Source organism: Equus asinus, chromosome 2 (genome assembly GCF_041296235.1).
Source record: "Equus asinus isolate D_3611 breed Donkey chromosome 2, EquAss-T2T_v2, whole genome shotgun sequence".
Classification (NCBI taxonomy): Eukaryota; Metazoa; Chordata; class Mammalia; order Perissodactyla; family Equidae; genus Equus; species Equus asinus.
This window is the reverse complement of record NC_091791.1, coordinates 153,796,170-153,815,807: the sequence shown is the minus strand read 5'-3', so window position 1 is coordinate 153,815,807 and position 19,638 is coordinate 153,796,170. Positions and strand designations below refer to the sequence as shown.

Below are 19,638 nucleotides of genomic sequence, written 5' to 3'. Positions count from 1 at the left end.
TACATATTATATATTACCTATGAAGTAGATAGTATTATTATCTCATTTCAAAGAAGAATTGAAACATGGAGAGGATAAGTAACTTGCTCAGGGTCACCATGGTGAGTGAGAGCTGTGATGCAAGTCAGTCTGGCCCAGGAACTTCCAGCTCTGACCACCACACATTCAGCCTCTCAGGAGACATTACTGTGCTGGAAAATTGGGATTCTCTGTTATATTTTTTAAAGGCTTCTTTATGCTCTTATGTTCTGTAGGAAGACAATTCCTCTACCCTCTAGGTCCTTCTGGCTTGTCTAAGAATTAAATTGACATGAGACAGAATAACAGGAGAAAATCAAACAACTTTAATAACACATATACACAGGAAAAACCCAGGAATTCTGAGTAACTCGCCAAAATGGCCAAAGCCACCTCTTTAAATACCATCTTCAGCTAAAGACAAAGGAGGATGTTGGGAGTTATGGTTTGGATGAGGAAGAGGAGGAAGGCAATTTACATGGAGATGGAAAAGCAAATGTTTGATAAACAAGTGTTTGCTGGGCCATTTATAGACAATGAGACCCGAAAGAGAACTTTGATAAAAATGGGCTTGCTAGTGCCTTCCTGTCTGCCACACCCACTTTCTATTATGCTATAGTTATCTTATGGTACTAGCCCCTTCCCGGAACAAGGCTTCTATCTTAAATTCTTTCGGGCAGATAGGGGGAGGGTCAAAGTTTCCTTCAGAACCTTTTGTCCTTCAAAATAACCAAGCCAAAGAGACAAGTTTTGGAGTGGTCAATTCTAATCCCCCACAGTTCCTTGATAAGTAAAGTTCAGTTTCCTAAAACAAACATACAATGAATAAATACAGTTTTCACCACTTAAAGTAAAACAAACATTATCCTCTCCAAGTAGTGGGAGATAAAAAGTCAACCACTGAATTTAACATGTCGAGATATCTCAGATCTTCTGGCCAACAAACTAGATGTGACTCTATTTCATGATGACAAGATACAAAATAGGCATAAACATGACAAGAAAGGGCCTTCATTCCAATGTAGGTAATATTTATATTCTTAGTGTTGTCAACAGATCTGACTCATAAATATTTTCCATCCTTCTTCTTTGTCACAAGATGTTAAGGTCCAGCTCAGTGTGTTGCATTCTCAAAGCAATTGTGTCCACAGCTCAACATTTCTCCATGTCAAGAAGTTCCTGCTACTAAAACATGTGGCCTCTGGTTTCAACTAGATGACAGGTTTTCTTTTCCTGCTTTTGACTCTCTCTCACATAGCAAGACTGCCTGGAGCCTTTTGTACACTGAGTTTACTCTTTCTCACTGGTCACCTTTGTGAGGATGACGTTGTCATTGTCTCAGACCCTATTGAATATGGTATAGTTGGTTAAGGTCTAGACTTTGAAGTTTCCTAGACCTGGATTTGAACACTGATTCTGTTCAAATTTATCCCTCTAGGGAATACATTTATCCCTCTAAGCCTGGGTGTCTCCATCTGTAAAATGGGAAGCATAATAGTTCCTCTCTCACAGGGTGGCTGTGAAGACTAAATGAGATAAAGGTCTTAGGACATGGCTGACCCGTGGTGATGGATTCACTATGAGTGGGACACAGTACAGTGACTTCACAGACACAAAGATGTCACCCCTGCCCAAGGAGCTCACAACCAAAGTTGGGTGAGACAGGAAGGTCACGTAAATGGTGTCAGGATGATCACATCACATATGAGGAGAGGTGTGAACGTATGCTGCTCAGACAGTATGGCTACCTGGGGTTGGGAGGCTCAAAAGAGGCTGCCTGGAGTAGGAAGAACTTGAACTTGCCCTTGAAGGAAGAGTAGAGACCCAAGGAATAAAGAAGTAGGAGAGGGCATTTTTGTCAGGCGAGCAAGGAGCATGAGCAAGGTATGAAGACTCAGAAAGGCGATTAAAGAAGTTCTCCGATATCAAGTGCAAGAATCACAATCTTCCTTTTGTTGGCAGTGATGGCTCATGGAAGGTTTTCAAGCAGAGAGTGTTTAAGAAAGAGAGCAAATCTCATTCCAATGGGTAGGATGGGTGAACATCAGACCGTGTGAGCTGGAAGGCAGGCGTGCCTCCTTCATCAGTCCACTGTGGTTCCTTGGGGCAGCTGCGGCCTGCAAAAGTCTCCTGATAAATGCCTCTCCCTCTTCACCTGTGAGGAATAGCCTCTGGGTCTCATCCCGTCCAAATGCCCTGCAGGCTCCCAGCGCCCCCACTGCCCTGCAGACTCTGCTTCAGATTCTCTAGCTGTCCCTCTGGGCCTGAGGGGCTGGGGCTCGAGGATAAATCCGCATGTCTGCAGAGGAGGATGAGGAATGTGGAGCAGGTGGGAGGCAGGGTTGCAGGCTCCATTCATTTCTCCACTTTGCCTCCGGCCCTCACGCCAGGCCAGAGTGGAGCATGGGCCACCTGTGTTTAGGTCAGGCTAAGTCAACACAAGCAGGCACTGCCTCTCTGTCCAGCTGCTTTGTGGGGACGGAAGAGCCTCTTGCTTGACTCGAGGCTGGATGTTGACAGAGGGCTTGTTAGGCAGAAGTCACCTGGTCGTGGAGGCCCCAGGGCACCAGGTGCCCGCAGCGGATGACATTGCTAAATGGCAGCCATCGACATTACATCAGTGGAGAACATTCACTGAGTCCTCACGAGGTACCCAGCACTGGGAACCGATTCTGAACAGACACTTCTTGTAAGTAAGCGACTCTTTGGTCAGGAAAAACGTTCTCCTGAGAATCGTGGATCTACCAAGCAGTTTAAAAACAAAGGATGAAGTGTGACCGTTTTAAACTAGGCAGTTTTGTTTTGTGTTTTTGTCCCTGAGGTCTCTATGGTCCTTTCTTCCTTCAAACTGGCCCCTGGCCTCTTCTGCCCTGAGGAAGGAGCCTGTCTTCAAAATACAGACAGAAACAGAAGTGAAATCTCGGCTTCTGAATTGCTCTAGGCCTCAGTTCTCCTAGAAATAACAGACATGGGAAAATACTGGAGCAGTCATTTATCCTCCTGTGTCCCCGCCTCCAACATCCACAGCAATGGTTTAAACTATGGTGAGGACTCGGGATCCCAGAGCCCAGAGTAGGTTTGTCCTGCTCCCCACTGACCTCTGGGAGATGCAGCCTCACAGAGGTGCCCTTTGCCCACCTGAGAGTAGAGGGAAGATGCCTGGGCAGACTCGTGGAAACTCTCCAAGGCTGCCTGAGGGTGCCCAGAAGTTCTGAGAGCTGTGGGCCTACGGGCAGTGGTGGGGCGGAGTGAGCTGACCGTGAGATCTGTTCAGCTGGGGTTGCTGGAGCCTGAGGCCCTGGCTTTGGCAGAAGTACATCCCAGTAGGATGATTGCATTTTTGTTAAATTGATCATCTGGTCAATCAACTTCTATTTTTTCACTTTAAAAATCAACTTTGTTGAGGTATAATTTAATACAATAAAACGCACCCATTTGATGAGTTTTGACAAATATATACAACTATGTATCCATCACCACAAACAAGATCATTTCCGTCACCCTCAAAAGTTGTCTCATAGCCAATCTTTCCCCTGGGCCCCAGGGAACCGTTGATCTGTTTTCTCTCATTGTAGATTAGATGGTCTATTCTAGAGTTTCATGTAAATGGAATCATTGTGTTCAGACATTTGTGGCTGACTTTAATGTAAGGCTTTCAAGATTTATCTATGCTGTTGTATAGAGTTCATTCTTATTCATTGCTGTGTAGTAGTCCATTGTAAAAGTATCATAATTTGTTTATCCTTTCATCAGTTGAAGGACAAAGCTGTTTCCAATTTTTAGCATTTATGAATAAAGCTGCTATAAATATTCGCACACAGGTTTTGATGTAAATATAAGCTTTCATTTTTCTTGGGTGAATACAAGTGGAATGGCTATGTCTGCTTGATTTTTACAAAGGGACCTAGAGATAGTGTGATGTCATATCTGGTCTCATCTGACAATCCCAGCCTACTGGAGAGAGCCTCCTGTCCTCAGCACTTCTCCACTCTCCCTCCTTTCTCTCGTTTTCTTCTCTTTCTTTCCCCTCACCCTCCTCTTTCTCCTGTCGGCTTCCACTTTGCCTTCCCCATCCCACAAGCCTCTCCTTCCAAGCTTGAGGGAACCCACAGCGGGAGGGTTGGGGGAATCTTCTAGCAAGTTCAGCCCTGAGGTAATTTGTCAGGACTGAGTTTGTCCTGGTGCTACTGTTTAAAGAACCGTGTCCGATGTTCTAATCTACGCCATTCACTGGTCTGTCTTGTGACTGAATTTGGTTCCAGCCAAGTTCTAGCAGAGGAACGTAATTCCCCACTGTTTCCATCTGGTTCAGCCCCCGAGCCAAGGGTGTGCAGTCGCTTCCTGAGAGTGGCTCCCCACCACCTCTCGGGGGAGATGAGGACCAGGTGATATTGGCTTGGGAGGGTCTGTGAGCAGCAGATGCCTTCATACAGTCCTGGGTTTGACAGAGACCAGCAGAGCCAAGGAAAGCTCTAGCTCCCTATTGGTTTCAATTCGTGTTCAGGAAGGCACTGTGGTGTGCTGGGCAGAGCACTGGGCTGGAAGCCAGGAGCTGTGGGCTCCAGTTCCAGTTCTGCCGTAAGATACAAGACAAATGGCTCCCCCTCTCTGGACCTCTCTTTCCTCTTCTGTGAAATGGGAGGTTGGACCAGCTGAGTCCCCTGAATCCCAAGAGTGGGATCTGGCACCTGTACCTTTTCATCATCTCAGGTGAACCTGAGACACAGCCACGGAGAGACCATAGAAGCGGGTGGCCTGAGAGTCCTTTTCTGCTTCTGACTTCCGGGGTCTGGCCTGCCCCGCTGCCCACTGAGGCTGCACCATGCTTGGGCATCAGCTCAGAGTGAGAATAAATGGGGGCGTTCAGGGTCCTTCTGAACAAGATTTGACAGACACCAAACGGTAAGAACAGCATTTTTGATGCCAGAAAGGAGCAACAGCCAAGGATATGGTCAGGAAAGAGCTAAAATGGACTAAAACTTGGCTATTTGGTGAGGGGACGGGAGACCTTATGAGGAGAGCATTGGGAGTGTGTGAAAACAGAGCTTGTGGCCTGTTCTCAGCAGGATCCAGGCCTGGTCACTCCTCTTACCGCCACCCCAACATGGCGTATGGGGGTGCGTGTGACAGCATGTGTGTGCGCGTGTGTGTGTGTGTGTACGTGGGAAGAGAAGGACCTGAGCCCTCCCTGGAGAATAAAGTCCTGTTGCACCAAACTGGATTAGCATCATCAGCTGCTGGGGGGCCTGGAACGTGACCCTAAAGACCCATTTCCAACTGCCCCCACAAGCCTCAGCCCCGCCGGCCCTGCCAGACTTGGGATTTGTGTAAGCCCTGTAGCAGGTTCAGGCAAAACAGCCTGAGGACTTTTTAGTGATATTCAGTTGATTTTAAAGTAGTGATCAGGGTTTGAGTGAAAGAATTCACACTGAGGAAGTGGAGACTGGCTGAGTCGGCCTTCTGACTCAGCGGTGACTTCTAGGCGGCCCACTCCCCCCGGGCTGCCGGCCCCCCTCTGTCCCTGCCCAGCCTCCTTACAGGTTCTGCCTGGTTGGCAGCTGGTGCAGGGCCTGGGCCTGAGAGCAAAGCTGTCAAGGAGGACGCACTGGGGCAAAGGGCATTCCGGGCCGAGAGGTGGGTGCCGCGGCCCTTGGGGCTGATTCTGCAGTTAGGATGCTGTAATCTAGGCAGCACCTGGGTGAGGCTGATGGTCCCAGTGACCCAAGCATAGCTGGCAGAAGGAGGCCTCGGGTCTGCGAGGAGCAGAGAGAGTCTGGAGCCACCGCCTGGAGCCCCTCCCTGCCTGCCTCCAAAAGTCTGGGAAAGCCGCCCTCTGCTGCTGGCTGGGTCCTCCAGCTCTGTCCAGAGTGGGCCCTGGAGGGAGCTGGAATCTGGCCTCTTACCTGATGTGTGGAGCTGGCAGCATTGTAGCCACCTTCTACCAAGGGCAAGCGATGTCTCCTTCCTCCCTCTGTGCACACGTGTTTGTAGGGGTGTGGTAGGTGGGAGTAGGGGGTTCCGGACCTCTTTCCGGTGAAGCAGATCTTCAGAGGCAGGGACTCTGGGCTCTAAGAGTGCAGACCTGACTCCGTGCTGTGCCCGGCCTGGAGCCCTCAGCAACCATCTGCTGCAAACAATGACTAAGGACTCATTTGAAGGTGACCAACTGACTTGGTTGGCCCAGGACTAAGGGGTTTCCTGGGACAAGGGACTTTCAATGCTAAAACCAGAGTCCTGGGCAAATTAGAACAATTGGCTATCCTATTTCTATCTTTCCTTGGAAATGTTTTCTGAAACAGAGACACACCTGGTATGCCAGACCTGGGATTTATATTATTTGTTGTTATAAGTATGTATAATTACTTCTAGGCTTTATAATCATTCGAAGCAAAAATGACTTGATTATTTCCTGATTTTATTTTGGAGTATATGAACCAAATCTCTATGGAACAATTCCAAGTATTCAGGCCAATTCTGAGGTTAAGGGGAGACTGAGTGTGTGTGTGTGGGATCTTGGTATGCGGACATAATGACCCCCAGCATCCCTTCCCCTTCCTTTGATAGATCTCCCTTTTCCTTTGGGATCTTATGGAGCTATCAATCATGGGGAATCTTCCTCTTCCCTCAAAGGGGGGCCCTTGACCAGTCTGGGCCAGTTGGTATTCCCATCCCCTTAGACCCAGTGATTTGTTCAGGAACAATTAGATGTCCTTCTCTTCCTTCTTCTTTTTCTTTCTAGGATTAGATGGGTAAAGAGAGAAAGAGAGAGAAGGATATTATTCTTTTCTTTGGATTATGAACTCTAAGGAAGATGTAAGCTTTGAGGTGCTGGGGGTCATCTAAGACTCAGCCTAAAAAATAAAGCTTACATAGAAAAAAGCAACGTTGTAGTCTGGACAACTAGATCCAGCTATGCCTGAAGCCCACATACCCCTCGAACTTCCCAGTTATAAGAGACAATAAAGGCACTTCCCCACCCCACTTATGCTTGTTTGAATTCAGCTTTACTTACTCTGCCACTTGTGGCTGAAGGGGTTCTTACTAATACACCTGGCCACGACATTTGTGCCAGGTCTCCACTCAGGGATCTCCAGCAGGGAGAGTGGAGGGGGGGAATTACCCAGGGTTGTGTCCTCTCCTGTCTCCTGAACTGAGTCCCTAATGCCTTTAGGTTAGGGAAAGCCTATCTCCTCCAGGACAATCCTTTCTCTCATCTGCCCCAATTCCCACCCCTCATTTCAAGGATCTGCTGGGGTCTCTCATTGGTCCTTGATTCTGGAAGTCGACTTTATAATATATCACCTCCCGCTCACATACCTTACTGCTTTGGGGACATCCCCAGCATAGGCAAAGACTTTCCCAGTCATGGGAGGACCGACCATTGCCTGAATCATCCCATTTCAATACCTGATAAACTGGGATGGAGAAAGAGCATGGGTTACTGGCCCTGCCTAGAGCTGGAGATGTTCACTCCTGCTCCTTGGCTGGGGGTGGAGAGAGACAGCCATCCTCCCTCAGTGAGTAAGGCTGAGTCAAGCGAAGGGAAAGGCAGGCAGGATGGGGCAGGCCCAGGAGATAAAGCAAAGGAAGAAGCAGGTGGCAGAAAGACCACAGGAAATGGAAGTCACATCCTGTGCAAGTGGTGATAAGAATTCACAAGGGAGCTCAACACTTGACCTTCAGGATGACCTTTCAACCCAAAGATATCTGGCAGGAAGAGGCCAGGGAGAGGAGGGGAGGAAGAAACGGGAGTAGGAACAACTCGGGGTCAAAGAGATTGCTCTCCTACCCAGACAAATAAAACAGCCTCCCAGCAATTCACACCTTCCCTGCTTAATTTCTAATATTAATTTCTCTCTCTCTCTTTTTTTTTTTTGGTGAGGAAAATTGGCCCTGAGCTAATATCTGCTTCCAATCTTCCTGTTTTTGCTAGAGGAAGATTGTCACTGAGCTAACATCTGTGCCAGTCTTCCTCTATTTTGTTTGTGGGGTACTGCCATAGCGTGGCTTGATGAGTGGTGTGTAAGTCTGTACCCAGGATCCGAACCTGTGAACCCCAGTGGAGAATGTGAACTTAACCACTACCCAACCAGGCCAGCCCCTAATTTCTCTCTTTTAAGAAGCACAAAGCAATATTTACTATGTACAAAATGTATAGAGAATAGTAAAATGAACACCCATGAATCCATTACCTAGCTTAAAAAATAAAATGTTGGGGGGCTGGCCCCGTGGCCGAGTGGTTAAGTTCTTGCGCTCTGCTGCAGGCAGCCCAGTCTTTCGTTGGTTCGAATCCTGGGCATGGACATGGCACTGCTCATCAAACCACGCTGAGGCAGCGTCCCACATGCCACAACTAGAAGGACCCACAACAAAGAATATACAACTATGTACCAGGGGGGCTTTGGGGAGAAAAATGAAAAAAATAAAAAATCTTTAAAAAAATAAAATGTTGGTAACAGAGTTGAAGTACCCTGGTGTGCTCCTCATCTAGTCACTTCCCCTCTCTCCCTTCCTGGGGATAACTGTGAACTTGAATTTGTAGCTACCACTCCCATGCAAGTATTTACTCTCTTTCTGCCTATGTGTGTATTTCTAAGCTGTATTTGTTATTATTTTGCATGTTTCAAACTTTTTATAAGTGATATATAAAAGATATGTGTTCTGTAATAAACTTGGGGTTTTTCTCCCTCGATATTGTCATTATAAGATTCACCTATAATGATAAGTATAGATCTGGTTCATCCCTTTTCATAGCTTGAACTATATCACAATTTATTTATCCATTTTTGTGTGATAGACATTTAAGCTGTTTCTAAGTTTTTGCTCTTACTATATTTCATCAATTCTAAGCAAGTGTTTTTTCCCATTTTAGGATCTCTGAATTAAGGGATACTTACTAAAAATGATCATGTGTAATACTTCAATTGGCAGTTTTTCCCTTAGCGAGTGATATACAGCAGTCCCCCCTTTATCCGCAGGTGGTTTATTCCAAAACCCCCAGTGGATGCCTGAAACTGCGCATGGAGCTGACCTCTATATACTGCTTTTTCCTATACACACATACCTGTGACAAAGCTTAATTTATAAATTAGGCACAGTAAGAGATTAACAACAGTAAATAATAAAATAGAACAATTATAACAATCTATTGTAATAAAAGTTACCATAGATCTCAGCAACCTCAGCCTGCAATTTTTTTTCTTTCCTTATTAAGTCAAGAACTTGCCCCTCTTCATTTCAAGGAAGCACTTTACGGCTTCTCTTTGGCATATCGGAATTGTCAGTGTCACTAATCTTGCGCTTTGGGGTCGTTATGAAGTAAAATAAGGGTTACTTGAACACAAGCACTGCCATACCAGGACTGTCGATCTGAAAACCAAGACAGCTACTCAGTGACTAACAGGCAGGGAGCATATACAACGTGGACACGCCGGACAAAGGGATGACTCACATCCAGGGCAGGATGGAGCGGGACATCACAGATGTCATCACACTACTCAGAACAGTGTGCAATTTAAAACTTATGAATTGTTTATTTCTTGAATTTTCCATTTAATGTTTTCAGACTGTGGTTGATCTCGGGTAACCGAAACCGTGGAAGTGAAACTATGCATAATGGGGACTACTGGACCTTAGATTCAATAAAGAATTGTACAAACAACACTACTGGGAGTTTCTTGTGTGTGTCTGTTTCTCTAGTGTGTAAAGTATAAATTGGAAGTACAAATTGCTGGGTTGTAAGGTACATTACTGCCAATAATATTAGATATTGACAAATTGTTTCCCAAAGTAATTTTTACTGATTTTCTCCCCCATCGCTATGTCAGCGAGTTCTCACTGGGGTACACCAAGGGCTATCATCTGACTTTTTTGAGTTTTTTGCCAATCCAATGGGTATGAAATGGTGTCTCATTGTGGTTTTAAGCTGCATTTCCTTGATTACTAGTAATCTTGGGCATCTTTTCAAGATTTTTTACTTTCTCTAAGACATATTCTTGGAACTCTTCATTGACTCCCTTGTTTCAAGGCTCTTACCCTCCTTTACCATCGTCAAATCCAACCACCATCACTACTTAACAATATACACCAGTAGTTATCAAAAAAACACAAAACTATTTATGCCCAAGTAATTTCACTCTTAGAAACTCATATGGAGGGAAAAAATGCTTAAAAATGTTAATTGCATCTAAATTTTTGATGGCAGAGAATTTAAATTCACCCAAATGCTCAACACTGGTAGATCTATTAGTAAAATAAAGCATATTTCTATGATTGAATTCTATGTAGTCATTTAAAAAAAAGAACTATAAATATCAATATAAAATACCAATGTAAAAATATTTATATTTGAATTTAGGATATAATAAGGATGGCTAATTACATGACAAATGAGCAAAAATCATAAATTTTCCTATAAAAATCATAAGCGCAAGGGAAAACAAGATCCCATACACAATAGCAATGAAAAATAAAATAAATAAGCCTAGGGGGAAATAAACAAGAAATTTACATGTGAAAATGATGGAATTACAAATTTACAGGGGAAAGATGGAGTATTTGATATTATGTTGGAAAAATAACTGTTTTTTGAAAAAACAACCAATTTGCCGTTTGGAGAAAAAACAAGCTGGATCCATACCCTACTCCTTATATTAAAATAAATTCCAGATGTAAATATAATCTAATTGGTTATTGTCTTATCATCATTAGTGAGGAAGTAAGACACACAACAGAGATGCAATGAAGGAAAACAAATGGATAATTTTGACTATATACATATAAAATTTCTCTATGTCAAAACAACCGTAAATAACAGCACAAGACTAAATTGTAAAAATATTTGCCAAATTCATGATGAAAAGCTAGTTTCCTAATAAACCAAAAGCTCTTTCTAATAAATGCTACAAAAACCCCAAACAACTCAATAGAAAAATTGACAAAAGATACAGACAGGCAATTCAAGGTAGTAATGTATACACCAGCTGTTCCCCAGCATCCCTAAACGTTGCAATCACCTGGAAATCCTTGAACACATAATGATGCCTGGCTCTCAATGTTCTGATGTAATTGACTTGGCATGTGACTCGGGCACTGGGATGTTTCAAAGCTCCCCTGGTGATTTTAATATTCAACAAAATTTGGGAATCATTGGAATATGCAATAAGCCTATAAAATATTATCATTAATAATAAGAATGTAACTTAAAACAGCAAGGAATATAAATTCAAACAACAAAGAGATGCCATTTTTCATCTATCAGCTTGGCAAGGACGAAAAGTGGACAGACAGTGCTGGTTAGGGTATGGGAAAGAGTCAGCAAGACTGTTGTTAAGACGTAAACTAGCACAGACTTTTTCGAATATACGAAACTTGCATGACCTTTGACCTAGAAATTCTATTTCTAGGAATTTATTGTACATAAACTCTCGTACAAATCCTCAAAGATGTTTACTGCAGCATTACTCCTGTAACTGCTTTTAATTTTTGTTGTTGTTTGTTTGTTTGGCTTAACAAGGGCTATGGCTTAGAAGTCATCAATGGATGGAATCATCCTCCTCCCTAATACATCCATGGCATTTGGGCCTTGGATGTTGCTGCATGGAGCTAGACAGCACTCTCTCTTAGGAATCCAGTTACATCTGAAAATTTATGTAGGAACAGAGAAGCCTCTTGCGGGTAAAGAGAGGTTGGGACCCTGACCCCTTCCCACTGGGGATTCAACTTACTAAAATGTATATGTTGAACTGAAGACATCTTCAAGAGACCTGTTGAGGTCAGATGGCAAGGAGGGACAATGGGAGAGAAGAAACGTGCCATAAGGAAGAGGGAAGGTTGGACCAGTGTCTTGGAGTCAGCTTTAGATCTTAGCTTATTGAAGCGAAGGCATAGGGACAATGCTGAAACTCTTTCGTATTGGCTACCATGGGTCTGTTTTGGGGGAACTGGCTCTGCATGTGTGTGGATTGAGCCATACCATTACCAACAGATACTTGGTAACCAAGCAACTTTGCTGGAGGACTCTCCTCACTGGTCCTGGCAGGGCAGGTGCGTTCCTTAGCCTGGGCAAATCAGCAGAGACGCTTCTGTAGGGAAGTCTAGAGTCAGCAGACAAATGATGGGGGAACCACCTCACAGACAAGAACAACAGCCCAGGGAGCTCTCGGGGCTACTTGGAGGGAAATCTTGGGGAAATATTGAATTCTCTGCCAACTTGGCAAGGGGGAGAGAGGAATCATCATAATTGGGTTTTAGGGACATGTTTTCTGGGCTTTTGGGTAATATTCATAGCATCAAATTTTAGAAACAACCTAGATGATACAATGGTATATTATGTAACCATTTAAAAAGTCTTTTTTTTTTTAATGGCAGAGGAAAATGATCACTATTTGCTTTTAGGTGGAAAAGATAAACTTTACAATATGAGCTCAATTTTACATGTATATGTATATATAAACAAACTGATGTCTATGTATATATGCACCTAGAAAAAAGACTGAAAGGAAATATATTAAGGGTACAAGAGGTTATCTCTGGATGATGAGATTGTTGGGAATGCTTATTCTCTTTATCAAACCTTTTAAATTTTCTAATGTCTATACTGAACATATGTGACATGATCTTTATAGTCAGAAAAACTAATTTTTTAAAAAAGCAGAATTATTATATGTTAAATAAATAGATTGAGTTACTATATGTTAAATAAATAAAATATTACATGTTAAATAAATAGAGACAGGGAAAGAAAACTGACATTTATTCCATTCCAGCCTTGTGCCTGGCCACCACACCAGATATTTACATGTGCCAGCTCTGTAAAAAGTACCCAGATACATTCTCTCATGCCCATCCTCTGAGAGTAGCAGGAAGCATTGAGTGAGGACAGGTCAGGCAGGGCCACGCCGGGGAGGAGATTTTCCCTCAAGGGCTGGGAGGCCCTCTCCTCCTCCCACCAGGCAGCTGGCCCACTGACCACCATCTGGATCCTCTTTCCTCCAGCTGAAACATCCACACGGGGGCGAGGAAGTGGGCAAAGCTGTAGCTCATTGAAAACCTGATTGAAGCAGATACCAGCACCCTGAACCGGAGGGTCTTGAAACTGCCGAATATGGAAGCTAACTTCAGGTGCGAAAAGGGATGTCAAGCATAGCGAAGGATTACCCTGAGGTTGTGTCACACCTGATGGTGGAAATGCAGCCTTTGTGGGTGGGTAGTGACTTGAGTGTAAGAAAGAACTTGGTCACTTCGGAGGTAATAAGTTTCTATTGCTGAAATTATGCAAGGGGGACCTCCCTGGGAGGCACAGAGTTGATTCCTGTACTGGGCAGCAGATTGCTCTAGAATCCAAGTGATCTGTTTCAGCTTTGAGATTCTGTTACTTTCTATCTGGCCAAGCCCCTGACCCAGGGGACAGTTTGTCAATCCTGTCAGCTTCCTGAAGTGCCCATGGGAGAGGCCTTCCCAAGGCCAGGCCAGCCTTTGTTGCCTATCACGTGAGTGACTCCAACGGTGGGAATTTCATTAGGCAGGGAGGAGAGAGCAGGGCAGGGCCGGCCTGGCCTGGTGAGGAGGATATTTGGGGAAGAAAGGCCTTTGGGACCCCCATAAGTCAGGTTTGGGGATGGCCATCCACTCTACCTTCTTAGACTCTGGAACTCACCTTGCAGGGCAACCTTGACAGAACCACGGAAACTTTTGTGCCGCGTGGCTCTCACCTGCCCATGACACACCCTCACAAATGGCAGGTGCTTAGGGAGCACCTGCAGCACAGAGGTGGAGGGTGCCAAAAACACAGCAACAAATCACAAACCAAAGAGGCCATCAACAAAACACTTAGAACAAAATTTCACAGACTGGTTGTCCACACAGATAAACGTAGAGGAAAGAATAAGAGATTTGGAGTCAGAGAGACCTGAATTTGTCTCTTGGCTGTGGCACTACTAGCTGGGTGGCATTAGGCAATTACTTTATCTCTCTGAGACTCATTTTCCTAATATGTAAAACTGGGTTAATAATACCTATTTCACAGGATTTTTGTGAAGATTAGAGATTGTATATGTATGTGACTGGCATGCAGAGTCTGGCATACAATAAACCTTAATAAGTTATAGCTATTGCTATTTTTATTATTTTTGCTACAGCACAAATAAATTGGGGAGAACTAAGTGAACTTGGAAGGAAAAGAACCTAAATTTCAGAGTGGGCTGGGGAAGTCAGGGAACCCTTCTTTCCTTGATGACAATGACCTTTGAGCACCTGCTAAGTGTTGGGCACTATGCTACAGTTCTGGGTGTCAAAGAGAGGTGGTACCTGCACTTGAGGAGCTTCTAGTAATGTGGGGTTGATAGACAATGAACAAATAATGAAAAAATAGTTTATAATCATAAATTGTGATGTCTTATCAAGGAAAAGAACAGGGTGCTATGTAAAAGACACCACAGAGGGAACCTGATTTTCGATTGAGGGGGGAGTCAGGGATGACCTCTCGGAGGAAGCAGTCTTTAAGCTAAACCATGAGCTTCAGGGAAGAGCCTTCAAGGAGCAGGAATAGTATATGCAAGGTGCTGAGAGATGTAAAAGCTGGCGTGTTTAGGAACTGAACGTGCGTGTCTGGGGTATTGTGAGTAAGGAGTGATGAGGTGGGAAACGTCTGGGAAGGTGGCCAGTTGCCTGGATCACATGAGCAGCCTTGAAAGACTTGGTAAGGATTTGGTATTTTATTTTTAAGGGATTGGATGCTATTGATGGTTATTAAGCAGTGATATGAATAAGATCATTCTGGCTACTGTGTGGGGAATGGATGGGACAAGGCTGGAGGTGTGAAGGTGAGTTGTAGTGGTTGAGGCGGGAAACAAATGGTGACCAAGGGTGAGGGGCAGAGAGGGAGAGAAGGGATGGGGTTCAAGAAGCATTTTGGGATAGAACCTACACAGTGTGATGACGGGTTAGACATGGAGGGCAGGCAAAGGATGTCCAGACGGCTTCAGTAATCTGCTGGGAAAAGGAGGGAACCCACAGGGGTGGTCCTGAAGGGATGTTTGTAAGTACCCAAGTGGAGGGCAGATGGGGAGAGACTGGGGAACTGACCTTGAGTGGGGCCGGAAGTGTGGGCCAGCTTGGGAAAGGCAGCAGGATGGACGGAGGAGCATGCCAGAGGGAGGAGCAGCAGAATCCAGGTGAAGAGGTGGGACTGAGCTTGCCTCATGCCATGTAGGTGGCTCACAGGAGGGTGAGTCCTGCCAGGAAGGAAGGGTGGGCGCTGGGCCGCGGGTGTGCAACAGGATTAGGGAGGAAGCTGGGTGGGGCCCGATTTCACCAGGCCTCTGGAGCCAGGCAGAGCTATCAGACTTGATGTCAGAGATAATGGGGAGCTGTATGGGCTCTTGGGCCAGCAACCAACCAGGTAGCCACCATCACTCAATGTCCCAGGTCTGTGCCAGGGGCTGCAAAGACGCAAATAAGCAGCCACAAAGCTTGTGCTTCCTGAAAATATTTGCTGACAACCTATTCTGATAATAGAGCAGGATGTTTAGAGAGAAAGTCTCTTGGCTCCCAGGACACCGCCTTCTCCTTGGTTTCTTCCAACCGCATTGGGTATTCCTTCTTCGTCTCCTTTGATGGCTCTTCTGTCTCCGCCTGGCATCTGGACAGTGGAGGGCAAGAGAGCACAGACTTCCACCTCTTCTCTTCTGTCTCTCACCCCATCCTTTGGAGACCACATTTAGCTCCAAAACATTAAAAACCGTCTATCTTGTGCTTTATATATTCAAACTGATTGTGTCCCTAACCTATCTCCTGAGTTCCAGACTTGCATTTTTAACTGCCCACGTGACATCTCCACTTGGATGTATAACAGGCATCTCAAATTTAAAATCTCCAGTCCCTTCCACCTGAACCCGTGTCTACCTTGGTGTGTCCCAGCTGAGTAAGGGGTACCTCCAAGTTATTAAGGTAAAAACCTAGGAGGCATCTTTTGATTTTTCATTCCATATCCAATCAATCAGCAAGTCCTGTCAGTTCTACCTTCAGAAAAATCCAGAATCGGTCCACTTCTACCATCCATTACTACCACCTAATCAAGCCACCGCCATTTCTTCTTGGATACAGCAAAAGCCTTCTCAACTTGTCTCTCTGGTTCCTCTCATGTTCCCCAGGCAATCCACTCTCCACAGACCAGCCAAAGGGATCTGTGTAAAACACAAATCAGATAAAGTCGACCCTCAGATTAAAACCCTCCAGTGGCTCCCCACTGCTTCAGAACTACTGTGGCATCCGGGCCAGCGTGAGGCTCTGACCTCATCTTCCACCACTGAGTTCTTCCTCTCTTCCCCTCCTCTCTGCTCCCCAGACACACTGGCTTTCTCTGTTTCTAGAACAGACTAACGTTGTGCCCACCTCAGGGCCTTTGCACTGGGAATTTGCTCTTCTGGAACACTTTCCCATCAATCTTCCGATCGTTCTGATCTTGGTTCAAATATGACCATCCTATCTGATGCCCCCTCCCTGCTGCCAGTCACCCCATCACATATTTTGTTCTGATATCTTTGACATAGAAACAGTGATATATTTATTTATTGTGTGTCTCTCCTGTTAGGATATAAGTTTCAAGAGAGCTGGATCTTGTCTGACCTGCTCAGTGCTCTATCTTCTACTCCTGGAACAACACTAGGTGCACAGTGGGAGCTCAACAAACATTTGATCAATGAACGAATAAATGCTTTGGATGTGGTTCCTGGCATTCTTGAGATGGAAGATAAGTAAAAAGCCACAGGAAGTTACCTAAGAATACAGTGTAGGAAACGGTAACTCTGAGAACTGATTCGCAGCTAATCTGATAAACTGAGTTTTGCTAAAGTATTTCTGGAGGACAATATGGTACCCAGTAATACCAGCCTCTAATGGGGCCCTAGAAAGACAAAGATGTAATCCACAGGGTGGTCCTGGAGGGAAACCCTTCAAGGACAAAAATGGAGGGCCGATGAGGAGCTATTTGAAGGTTGGTGGGTCCTTATGGTTCCCTCAAATTTTGCCATGTAAGTAATCAAGGACTCCTTGGTCACTGAGTGCAGACGCATCCTCCCCAATTGTATACACCACCCCACATACATACACTCCCTAACGTTACACTCCCTCTTGCAGAGCTGACTGTGGTTCATCTTATCCCATTCAGATATTGCACAAAGGTCTTAGGGAATGACCAACTGATTCATTTCTAAGGAACTGCTTGGAAATTTGCAAAAATAAATCACGTATAAAAACTCTTACTTCACCATAAATCTTAATAAATTCTAGTATAGGCACACAATGGAATATTATTTAGCCATTCAAGTGACAATTATAAAGTTTAAGTATCAACTTGGAAAATATTCATGACTATAATTTTAGATTAAGAAAAAAACCCTGGGCATAGATCTGGTATAAATATTATCACTACAACTATATCAACAATATCTAAGGAGAAACAAGACTGAAAGGGAGTAGTTATTGTATTAAGTTAATGGATTGTGGCAGATTTTTCCTTTATGTTTCCAAGTGTTTTTCAAAATTACTTTTACATATATAAAAATGAAAATGTTGAGTAAATACAAGGTCTTGTGTGGTTGCGTCTGTCCCAGCCACGTGGCCTTTCTGCTCTTCCCTCAAGAAGCTGGAAGAAGGCAGGTGCGCTGGACACAGCCTCATTCCAGAACCAGGTCAGGCATGGGGCTGACGGGGGCAGAAGGAAAGAAACAGTCACAAAGTCATAACAACAACAATGACAATGGTCAACCTTGTTCCGACTTCGTATGCTCCAGTCACTTTGCTAAGCACATTATTTCCTCCTTACGTCCTTTTTTCCCCATAGATGAAGAAATTGAAGTCTGAAGAGGTTAAGGAACTGGTCTGAGGTCACAGGGCTGGCAAACGACAGAGAAAGGAATCAAACCCCAGCTCTGAATCCACAGCCTGGGCTCTTGGCCACTCTAATGAAGACAACATTCTTAGAAACGTTGAACCATTGTGTTTTAAGGGCTCTCGTAAACTTCCGGCCGGTCACCTCTAAGTGTGAGTCAGGAGGCTTCTGAAGCCCCGATATGCGGAGGCAGGCCCCTGACCTCTCCAGCAGGCAAGAGCCAGGAGCATCTTGCCCTGCTGCGTATCAGGAGCAGGGTGACCCCATGGTTGAGACCCGGGACCCAGCAAGCCAGGGTCCAGAAAGAGGGCAAGACAGACACAGAGGGGTCCATAGGAGGTGAAGGGACCATGACTAGGGTTCTCTGTGAGTGAGTCCCAGGCCCACAGAAGGAAGCTGGGGAGGCAGGTCTGGACCCACTGATGATTACCTGAAGACACGGTCCATTTTTGTAGCCCGCTAAATTTTTCAGATGGGACATACTTATTCAAGGTTTTCTCTTCACTGACCAATAGGTGCGGTCCATGAAGAAGGCCAAATTGTACGTTCCCTCCAACTCCCTGGGCCGCATGTCATTACATTTCTCACCCTGCCCTGCCACTATGCTGGCACCGTGTGAGCCTCTGTTCTGTGCCAGGTGCTCTGCCAGATCCTTCCCATGCAGGATCCCGTCCACTCTTCTCAGTATCATATTAATAGAAATATCTCCCATCGGCCAGCTGGTGAACTTAACCTCTCTGAGCCTCAGTTTCTTCCTCAAATGGTGACACTAATCCCTAGAAGAGTGTCAGGCACCTAAAATGCCCTCAGTGAAAGATCGTCACTGTTTTAGCTCACAGCTCTTTTGGGCACAGAGGCAGGTAGGGACAGGTAGGTGAGAGGGTGGGCGGGGGAAGGGACTCTTCTGGAAAAGAAAGGAATTAGTAACACAAGCTCTTAACTCTGCAGCAACTGCACAAGATCTCGTGATCTTATTCAGAGTCAGGAAAGTGGGGGTAAAATTTAAAGGGCCAGGGGTCCTCTCCCCAGGAACGCAGACATACCTGAGAGCCCCAGGGAGCCACGGGAAGCAGAGGTGGGAGATGGGGAGTTTCCAGGTCCTGGGCGTGCTCAAGCACACTGACATTTCTTTCTGCCCTGCTGTCTTCTTCACCCCCTTGTAGGCTCTGCAGAACAAACACATCAGTTTCCAGGCCAGCACGGCCTTCCGAGGTCTGGAGAGTCATTCCGGCCAGGTCCACGTCCGCCTCTCTGGGGCTCTGGATGGGCTGTGTGGAGCTGTGGCTGGTCCTTAACAGCAAGGCGTCTGGAAATCTTTGGGAAATTTCAAGGGACTTTTGTAAAACAGCAAAAGCAATGCCATTGGATTCCTCCTGAAGATACAGAAGCCTGATGAATTATTAAGCAGATGAAGGAAGTCAGGGCTTAGCTAATGGAGTCACACATCTCCGTGAATATTTCAAACAATCTGGGCCTACTTTGGTGGAGAGAAGTTTCTTGTGCTGCGTGCAAAGCAAGCAGGGCGCTAGAATTACACTCACAGAGGGCCGCTCTTGGTCAAGGGAAGCTTGCATTTCCAAGCTGGGATCCAGGCTCAGATAACTCCTCACTGCTCAGAAGCTATTTTCAAAAGTGTGAAACTCGATATGTCAGTGGGGTGAGGAGGGAAGCGAGGGCTGGAGGTGAAGTGGCTGAGCCCGTGCAGGCCCCCGAGGAGACTCACTTTCCTG

General features: G+C 45.3%; 1 protein-coding gene across 1 annotated transcript in view; it reads right to left on the bottom strand.

Annotated features, from left to right (window-relative positions):
* Positions 1-19,198, bottom strand: part of PLA2G4E (phospholipase A2 group IVE) — a 59,259-nt gene extending 40,061 nt beyond the window's left edge. Inside the window, exon 1 of the mRNA XM_070503154.1 lies at positions 18,952-19,198. Within this exon, the coding sequence (XP_070359255.1) occupies positions 18,952-19,134 (183 nt within the window). The 5' untranslated portion in view covers positions 19,135-19,198. The remainder of the gene's footprint in view (positions 1-18,951) is intronic.
* Between the last annotated feature and the right edge of the window lie 440 nt (positions 19,199-19,638).